The sequence below is a fragment of the Rhagoletis zephyria genome, unplaced genomic scaffold (genome assembly GCF_001687245.7).
Source record: "Rhagoletis zephyria isolate East Lansing unplaced genomic scaffold, Rhagoletis_zephyria_1.1 Rzeph_scaffold_01292, whole genome shotgun sequence".
Classification (NCBI taxonomy): domain Eukaryota; kingdom Metazoa; phylum Arthropoda; class Insecta; order Diptera; family Tephritidae; genus Rhagoletis; species Rhagoletis zephyria.
Window position 1 is genome coordinate 58,494 of NW_016158376.1, and position 10,667 is coordinate 69,160.

General features: G+C 35.0%; 2 protein-coding genes across 10 annotated transcripts in view; both read right to left on the reverse strand.

Annotated features, from left to right (window-relative positions):
* The window catches only part of LOC108363510 (ras guanine nucleotide exchange factor L), a 121,150-nt gene that overhangs the window by 49,262 nt on the left and 61,221 nt on the right, over positions 1–10,667 (reverse strand). The gene's annotated exons all lie outside the window — the stretch shown is intronic.
* LOC108363512 (uncharacterized) lies at positions 295–1,434 on the reverse strand. The gene is made up of 2 exons (XM_017616898.1): positions 1,045–1,434; positions 295–977 (listed from the first exon to the last, which is right to left on the reverse strand). The coding sequence occupies exons 1-2, from the start codon at positions 1,223–1,225 to the stop codon at positions 661–663; spliced, it is 498 nt and encodes a 165-aa protein (XP_017472387.1). The 5' UTR covers positions 1,226–1,434; the 3' UTR covers positions 295–660.

Consider the following 10,667-nt stretch of genomic DNA (forward strand, 5'->3'; position numbering starts at 1 on the left):
ACGCCCACATCCCATATAACGGTAATTTAGAGAAATACAAAATCTTTGAATGAGTAAATATTAAAGCTAATTTATTCAAAATTGATGCTTACAACAATTCTTAACCAAGAAATATGCTTGTGATAAAATTTTGGAAAATGGGCGTGGCACCGCTTCTCAATAACGGTAAATTTCAGAAATGCGTGAAACCTCAAAATTTCGAAATTTGAGGACTCTAATTTACTCAAAATTGATACGCCCCAGCTTACCATGTAGCGGTAGGTTTCGGAAAGGTGGAAAACATATATTTAATACTTGCGCCGGGTATTTAATGTTCGGCTCCGGCGAACTTAGACTTTCTTATTTGTTTTAAATCTTTTTAAGCGATATAGCGATGTCAATGTCTTCCTCTATAAGGGTTTGACAGAGTAGCTCCTGAGCAGCTGAACAGTGGTTAAGATTTAATTGTAGAAGCTTCATACTTTAGCACGCTGATAGAATGGGCACTGCTTACCACCTGCAATATGGGCTTCATTGGCTTGACCACTAGATTTGCAGAGCACGCAAGCGGCTTCCTTGCTACACTGTTTAACATTGTGGCCTTTCTCCCCGCATTTAAAGCAGCAACCGCTGCGATCCTCATTTTTGCAGGTCCGCGCTTGGTGCCCAAAATCTAAACACCTATAGCATCTGGAGAGAGGAGTTTTTTCCCGGATACGGCAAACTGACCAACCAATCCGAATTTTTTGGCACGTTAAAATCTTCTGCGCGATAAGCTGTGGGACAGATAGCGAAGCAAATTAAAATGTGTGCGATGTTCTTAACTAACGTGTAATCTAACTCTAAACATTCAGCAAACAATGAAGCCTCACTAAAGCACCTTCCCGCCAAATTTCCAGTGTTTGTAGTACCATGTCCTTGCAAGCATAAATCAACCTTAAACCTTAATCTATCATATAGAACTTTTTGTATTGCCTTCTTTCGTGCTATGAAGGTGTCTGAAAAAGTAAATACAGAAACACAATTACGTCTGCTCTTGTAAATCCAATGATTAAACAACCTCACCTTGCAAGTTGGCACGTACATCCCATGTTTTGATAAGTAATCGGTATGATAAATGCAGCAAATGTTCGAACGCTTTTATTTCGGCATGTAGCAGCCCCAATCCAAATAATAAAGATTCGACGTTGTAAACACGTCGTTTACATATCCGAACTGATGTGAGGTTTTTAAACATATAGGACATCTACTTGTAGCTGCATTTCCTACTAAGGTATTTCCATTTTCCATCGAACATTGTCCTATCAACGTGGTATTTTACTCGAATAGTTTTACCATTGCTCATTTGAAATGTGTGATGTGTTGATTAAGAAAATCCCCTATATTAACGTTAAGTATGTAGATAGTCACTAAATTACTACACACACACACACACACATACACACAAACATGCACACGCACGCGCCNAAAAAGTAAATACAGAAACACAATTACGTCTGCTCTTGTAAATCCAATGATTAAACAACCTCACCTTGCAAGTTGGCACGTACATCCCATGTTTTGATAAGTAATCGGTTTGATAAATGCAGCAAATGTTCGAACGCTTTTATTTCGGCATGTAGCAGCCCCAATCCAAATAATAAAGATTCGACGTTGTAAACACGTCGTTTACATATCCGAACTGATGTGAGGTTTTTAAACATATAGGACATCTACTTGTAGCTGCATTTCCTACTAAGGTATTTCCATTTTCCATCGAACATTGTCCTATCAACGTGGTATTTTACTCGAATAGTTTTACCATTGCTCATTTGAAATGTGTGATGTGTTGATTAAGAAAATCCCCTATATTAACGTTAAGTATGTAGATAGTCACTAAATTACTACACACACACACACACACACATACACACAAACATGCACACGCACGCACTNTATTATATTTTAAGACGTCCACCAAAATATTTCGGAAAAATATTAAGATTTAAGTGAGCTGGACCGATTTGAAAATACCTCCAAAAATGGAGTTTTTTATGACTAAAAGTATTTTGTTATNGGAATTATAAAATCTATTATATTTTAATACGTCCACCAAAATATTTCGGATTAATATTAAGACATAAGTGAGCTGGACCGATTTGAAAATACCTCCAAAAATGGAGTTTTTTATGACTAAAAGTAGTTTGTTATAGATTTTTTTTTGAAAAAATCCCCTCAAATGACAAAACGGTTTAAGCTTAAAATACTTGCATAAAAATATTTAAAAATAATTAAAACAATTTTGAACGGAATCATATTGATGAGATTTTTGATGCTGTTTTTTACATTTTTTCAAAGATTGGTATAGGAAAAAATTGAATAACTGAACCTAAACTCTTCCGATTTAGACTTAAGAGAGGTGTCATTGGAAACGTATTTTCTCACCCTTTTTATTTCTTTGCTAATAAACTCATTCAAAGGATAGAAGAGAAAGGTAGGATGAACGAACATCATTCAAAGTTGAAGTAAGATGTGTTGGTATTCGAAAAAACAAGATGGGACACGAATGAGTTTTTTTTTGCCAGAAATATATTGAGATCCCATAAGTCTAAATCAGAATGTTTTTGGCCCAGTTATTCAAGTTTTTCGTAAACCAATCTTTGAAAAAAGTAAAAAACAGCATCAAAAATCCCATTCTTACGATTCCGTTGAAAAGATTNTAAGTGAGCTGGACCGATTTGAAAATACCTCCAAAAATGGAGTTTTTTATGACTAAAAATATTTTGTTATAGATTTTTTTTGAAAAAATCCCCTCAAATGACAAAACGGTTTAAGCTTAAAATACTTGCATAAAAATATTTAAAAATAAATAAAACAATTTTGAACGGAATCATATTGATGAGATTTTTGATGCTGTTTTTTACATTTTTTCAAAGATTGGTATAGGAAAAAATTGAATAACTGAACCTAAACTCTTCCGATTTAGACTTAAGAGAGGTGTCATTGGAAACGTATTTTCTCACCCTTTTTATTTCTTTGCTAATAAACTCATTCAAAGGATAGAAGAGAAAGGTAGGATGAACGAACATCATTCAAAGATGGGACACGAATGAGTTTTTTTTGGCCAGAAATATATTGAGATCCCATAAGTCTAAATCAGAATGTTTTTGGCCCAGTTATTCAAGTTTTTCGTAAACCAATCTTTGAAAAAAGTAAAAAACAGCATCAAAAATCCCATTCTTACGATTCCGTTGAAAAGATTTTTAAATATTTTTATTCAGATTTTTTAAGCTTTATCTAATTTGTTATATGAGGGGACTTTTTCAAAAAGTTCTTTAAGAAACTATTTTTATTCATAAAAAAATTCATTTTTGAAGGTATTTTCAAATCGGTCCAGCTCGCTTAAATCTTAATATTTTTCCGAAATATTTTGGTGGACGTCTTAAAATATAATAGATTTTGTAATCCCGGCGGAAAAACCGCAACTTTTTTGGTGATACAGTCTAATGTACATATACATATCTATACATACAAGGACGAATTTTCATTATATATACATGTGATATTGTGTATCTAAAATTATATAGATATGACCCACCACACATACATATGTGCGTTTATATGTATCTATATCGCATAAAACGATTTAAAAAACATTTAGGTATGTTTAAATCAGAAAACATTTTTTTTTAGTTGACCATTGACCTCGGAATTCACGGTAGGGAATTTGTTTTTGACAAATCGAAACAGTTTGGCTCTTTTCAGCAATACTTGGGGTTTAAAATACTATTTCATTTCGGTCCCTATTAATTTTCAATCGCTATATATTTGCTTTTATATATAATTTTTTTTTTTAGTTGAACTTTGACCTTGGAATTCAATGTCGAGAAACTGTTTTTGAAGAATCTGAATAATTTTCCCCTATTCACCAGTACTTGGGCATTATAATACCGTTTAGTTTGTGTCTCTTTCTGGTTTGGATCGGGAGATATTTGATTTTGTCCATTTTTTCCCAAAACAGANTTTTTTTTTTAGTTGAACTTTGACCTTGGAATTCAAGGTCGAGAAACTGTTTTTGAAGAATCTGAATAATTTTCCCCTATTCACCAGTACTTGGGCATTATAATGCCGTTTAGTTTGTGTCTCTTTCTGGTTTGGATCGGGAGATATTTGATTTTGTCCATTTTTTCCCAAAACAGAACATAGTGGGCCGTGTTAAACATATGTTAAGCGGCAGTGTGGTTCTTAATGCTCCGATTCCTGTTTTACAAATGTAGCCTTCTCTAGTGAGCTCAACCAGACGAGGGCTCCTTGAAACAAGATAGGCTTAAATCTGATTTCCTAGAGATAGTCAATTATTTTGGGCGAAGGACCTCACCTTTGACAGTAGTAACTGGCAACCGACACCTTTCTTACCCTTTCTTCAATGTTAGGCTTCCACGACTGCCGCCGTTGATCACCTACCTAGTTACCTGGTTTAGGTAACTCAGAGCCAGATCAAAAAGGGTGTATAGAAATCGTCCCTTAACCATTCCCCATCAACCCTTAATCATTTACATAGGCGATCACCCGACTGCCTACTTTTTCCAGTTCCTCTATCCTCTAGAGCAGAGGTGGGCACTTGTTTGCCGTCGCAGCAGCGAAGGTGCGAGCGCGGGCTAGAGAAAGGGAAAAACATCGCGGTACGGCTGTGGTTGGACATGGATAACACTGCGCTGCGCGGCGCATTTGCGTTAACACCAAGATCTATACATATAAACTAATATAAGATTATATATAAACCTTGCGTTAACACCGTAACCGGAGTTGCCGCGCCAACACCAAGATATGAATAGCGCTAGCGCCATTAACGCCAAGAAACACATGAGGCAAACACACAATTCGCCTTAATTCTTTGTTTTTGCTTTTGAGTGGTGTGAACGCCAAAAACTTATGAATATTGTGGCAAATTTATAGCTTTACTCAAGAAAGATGAGAATATCGTGGCATTTACTAGCAGCTAAATTCGGTTGGCGGTACAAGTGTTGCTCAGCGAAAACTAAAGAAATAATAAGGTCCATTCATTTTCAGACTAAAATCTGAAAAGTGTCAAAATGCAAGAGCGTAAGCAAAATGCAAGAGCGTAAGCAAAATGCAAAAGCGTAAGAAAAAAAAAATTTAAGGAACGCAAACAACCAAATTTTTAGTCCAAAGAATGGTAACAACAAAACTAACGTCAAATAAGAATAGAAATGTATGTACAAAACACATTCATACAAGCACAAGCACAACACAACACAACACACAACACTTACTATATCAATTATTTTTTTGCCTTCTTCCACTTCCCAGCAGAAAAAAATTATCAATTGCTAAAAAATAACCCACTTGTAGTTAGCTTTTTTGCAGGATTTCAATAAAATATATAACCCGTAGTTAGCTGCAAAAAGGTAATTTGAAACTAGTTGACAAGTAATGCAGGAGTAATGAAGCNATACTTGGGGTTTAAAATACTATTTCATTTCGGTCCCTATTAATTTTCAATCGCTATATATTTGCTTTTATATATAATTTTTTTTTTTAGTTGAACTTTGACCTTGGAATTCAAGGTCGAGAAACTGTTTTTGAAGAATCTGAATAATTTTCCCCTATTCACCAGTACTTGGGCATTATAATGCCGTTTAGTTTGTGTCTCTTTCTGGTTTGGATCGGGAGATATTTGATTTTGTCCATTTTTTCCCAAAACAGAACATAGTGGGCCGTGTTAAACATATGTTAAGCGGCAGAGTGGTTCTTAATGCTCCGATTCCTGTTTTACAAATGTAGCCTTCTCTAGTGAGCTCAACCAGACGAGGGCTCCTTGAAACAAGATAGGCTTAAATCTGATTTCCTAGAGATAGTCAATTATTTTGGGCGAAGGACCTCACCTTTGACAGTACTACATGGCAACCGACACCTTTCTTACCCTTTCTTCAATGTTAGGCTTCCACGACTGCCGCCGTTGATCACCTACCTAGTTACCTGGTTTAGGTAACTCAGAGCCAGATCAAAAAGGGTGTATAGAAATCGTCCCTTAACCATTCCCCATCAACCCTTAATCATTTACATAGGCGATCACCCGACTGCCTACTTTTTCCAGTTCCTCTATCCTCTAGAGCAGAGGTGGGCACTTGTTTGCCGTCGCAGCAGCGAAGGTGCGAGCGCGGGCTAGAGAAAGGGAAAAACATCGCGGTACGGCTGTGGTTGGACATGGATAACACTGCGCTGCGCGGCGCATTTGCGTTAACACCAAGATCTATACATATAAACTAATATAAGATTATATATAAACCTTGCGTTAACACCGTAACCGGAGTTGCCGCGCCAACACCAAGATATGAATAGCGCTAGCGCCATTAACGCCAAGAAACACATGAGGCAAACACACAATTCGCCTTAATTCTTTGTTTTTGCTTTTGAGTGGTGTGAACGCCAAAAACTTATGAATATTGTGGCAAATTTATAGCTTTACTCAAGAAAGATGAGAATATCGTGGCATTTACTAGCAGCTAAATTCGGTTGGCGGTACAAGTGTTGCTCAGCGAAAACTAAAGAAATAATAAGGTCCATTCATTTTCAGACTAAAATCTGAAAAGTGTCAAAATGCAAGAGCGTAAGCAAAATGCAAGAGCGTAAGCAAAATGCAAAAGCGTAAGGAAAAAAAAAATTTAAGGAACACAAACAACCAAATTTTTAGTCCAAAGAATGGTAACAACAAAACTAACGTCAAATAAGAATAGAAATGTATGTACAAAACACATTCATACAAGCACAAGCACAACACAACACAACACACAACACTTACTATATCAATTATTTTTTTGCCTTCTTCCACTTCCCAGCAGAAAAAAATTATCAATTGCTAAAAAATAACCCACTTGTAGTTAGCTTTTTTGCAGGATTTCTATAAAATATATAACCCGTAGTTAGCTGCAAAAAGGTAATTTGAAACTAGTTGACAAGTAATGCAGGAGTAATGAAGGAGATTCTTTAAACGCATTTCTATTTAAATATCCTGCACTTCGCAAATACTTTTTCGAATTGAGGACAAATAAAAGGAAGATGGAAGTTTCATATTATGATTTTGAAGTTATGTCTGACGGACGGGAATATGGGACCACCTACAGGGGAATATGTAAACAAATGTGAAATGTAATAAAATAAATAAAGTAAATAAAAATATAAAAATATAAAAGAAAATATTTTGTTTTTCCTATTGATATTTTATATCCGAAAGTATTTCGCGGCCATCGCCATACAAATATAGTTAGCTTTCGTCAAAGAAAATATACAGATAATAAGTGACTTTTAGCTCCTTCTCAATCAACTTGAAGTTAGCTTATAGTTAGATAGATTTCCTGCAGGGTTTCTATTCANATCGTGGCATTTACTAGCAGCTAAATTCGGTTGGCGGTACAAGTGTTGCTCAGCGAAAACTAAAGAAATAATAAGGTCCATTCATTTTCAGACTAAAATCTGAAAAGTGTCAAAATGCAAGAGCGTAAGCAAAATGCAAGAGCGTAAGCAAAATGCAAAAGCGTAAGCAAAAAAAAAATTTAAGGAACACAAACAACCAAATTTTTAGTCCAAAGAATGGTAACAACAAAACTAACGTCAAATAAGAATAGAAATGTATGTACAAAACACATTCATACAAGCACAAGCACAACACAACACAACACACAACACTTACTATATCAATTATTTTTTTGCCTTCTTCCACTTCCCAGCAGAAAAAAATTATCAATTGCTAAAAAATAACCCACTTGTAGTTAGCTTTTTTGCAGGATTTCTATAAAATATATAACCCGTAGTTAGCTGCAAAAAGGTAATTTGAAACTAGTTGACAAGTAATGCAGGAGTAATGAAGGAGATTCTTTAAACGCATTTCTATTTAAATATCCTGCACTTCGCAAATACTTTTTCGAATTGAGGACAAATAAAAGGAAGATGGAAGTTTCATATTATGATTTTGAAGTTATGTCTGACGGACGGGAATATGGGACCACCTACAGGGGAATATGTAAACAAATGTGAAATGTAATAAAATAAATAAAGTAAATAAAAATATAAAAATATAAAAGAAAATATTTTGTTTTTCCTATTGATATTTTATATCCGAAAGTATTTCGCGGCCATCGCCATACAAATATAGTTAGCTTTCGTCAAAGAAAATATACAGATAATAAGTGACTTTTAGCTCCTTCTCAATCAACTTGAAGTTAGCTTATAGTTAGATAGATTTCCTGCAGGGTTTCTATTCACTTTTTTACACCTTTCATGAGCATGAAATGGTATTATAACTTTGGTCCGATGTTTGTAAGTACCAGAATAAGAAGAGATAGACCCATTAAAATGTATACTTAAATGATCAGAACGCCGAGCTGAGTCGTTTTAGCCATGTCCGTCTGCCGTCTGTCTGTCTGTCTGTTTGTATGCAATCTAGTCTCTCAGTTTTCAAGATAACCGGATGAAATTTAGTAGGTGGGTGTATTTTTATAATGTATTAATCATTTGTCGGAACCGGAAGAATCGGGCCACTATAACATATAGCTCACATACAACTGATTGTTCAGATATGAGATTTTTCGTTATAACTTCTCCATTTATGCAGCTAGGAACATAAAATTTTGCAATACTTCCACCCATTATCAACAGAAAACTTAAAGTGAAAATTACAAAGATCGGGTCACTATAACCTATAACTCCCATACAACTGATTGTTCAGATATAAGATTTTTCGTTATAACTCCTCCATTTAAGTAGCTAGGAACATGAAATTTTGCACTGTTGTCACTCATTATCAAAAGAATACTTTCAGTGAAAATGGCGAAGATCGAGTCACTACAACCTATATCCACCATACAACTGATTGTTCGATATGAGATTTTTTGCCATAACTTCTTCATTTATGCAGCTAGGAACATCAAAATTCGCACCGTTTTCACTCATTATTAACAGAATACTTACAGTGAAAATAACAAGGATCGGGTGACTAAATTTTACAACTCTAGAGTGCATATGAATGAGCAGATGTGATCACTACCACAAGTAAACGCGAGCTGAAAGTGTGATTGTGTTAGTGTGCCAATTGCCCAGCAAAAACTTTTCATTTTTTGGATAACGATAATTATCGCTTATCCATTGCATTTCTGTAATGCAATGGATAAGCGAAAATTGTCTTGAGGCGACTTGTATTGCATTACTCCATTGATACAAAAATAAGTAAGCAGTGTACTGATTAGAACACGGCGCCATCAGAGTGTCACCACAGTACCCATCGTCATACAGTGTCATACACAACACAGTGCTGTCATGTCTATAGTTGCGTTCCTTAACTCGAAAATTACAGCAAAAATTAGAGAGAAACACTCAGTTAGAGTGCCCTCAGTTCGAAGTAGTCAGATTTAGTCAGAAGAATTTTTCCTGGCAAAATCTTGAAAAGTGTCAAACTAAACTGAATTTAAATTAACGGAAATTAAAGAATACACAAAAAGTGAGAATAATCTAAAAATTAACAAGTAAGAGCAGCGCTGTCTTCGGCTATGCCTTTCATGAACATCTCAAAATTTTACTTTAAAATATTACTGCATTTAAAAAAATTTATATATCTACAGAATACATATCTGAACAATCAGTTGTATGGAGGCTATAGGTCATAGCAACCCGATCTTCGCCTTTTTCACTGAAAGTATTCTTTTGATAATGAGTGACAACAGTACAAAATTTCATATTCCTAGCTACTTAAATGGAGGAGTTATAACGAAAAATCTTATATCTGAACAATCAGTTGTATGGGAGCTATAGGTTATAGTGGCCCGATCTTTGTAATTTTCATTTTAAGTTTTCTGTTGATAATGGGTGGAAGTATTGCAAAATTTCATGTTCCTAGCCGTATAAATGGAGAAGTTATAACGAAAAATCTTATAACTGAACAATCAGTTGTATGGGAGCTATATGTTATAGTGGTCGATTCTTCCGGTTCCGACAAATGATTAATACATTATAAAACAAGTAAGAGCAGCGCTGTCTTCGGCTATGCCGAAGGCTCCATACCTTTCGTGAGCATCTGAAAATTTTACGTTAACAGATTACTGCATTTGAAAAAAATTTATATATTCACAGCAGACATAGATGGACGAGATACATATATAAAAAATTCTAGCTAAACAATCAGAGGTATGGAAGATATACCTTATATAGCACCAATCTAAGTGATTTTTACTGCTGTGTGATCGGTACTTAAACCGGTAACACAATTTAATGGGTTTTGCTTCCTACATATACCGCAAAAACTGGTATCCGAACAATCAGTGGTACACGAGATTAAGATTATACAGCATAGATTTTGACGATTTTCTCAGTAGACTTTGTATTATTATTTAAAAAATATATTACGAAATTTATCGGTTTTAGCCGGCCAAATAAAGGAGTTTTACAGTAAAACCCCATATCTGAACAATCAGTTGTATGGGGGCAATAAACAGGTTATAGTGACCCGATCTTTGTTAATTTTACTGTAAACTTTCTGTTGATAATGAGTGAAAATAGTGCGAAATATCATGTTTCTAGCTGCATAGATGGAGTAGTTATAACAAAAAATCGCATATCTGAACAATCAGTTGTATGGGAGCAGTAAAATCCCATATCTGAACAATCAGTTGTATGGGGGCAATAAACAGGTTATAGTA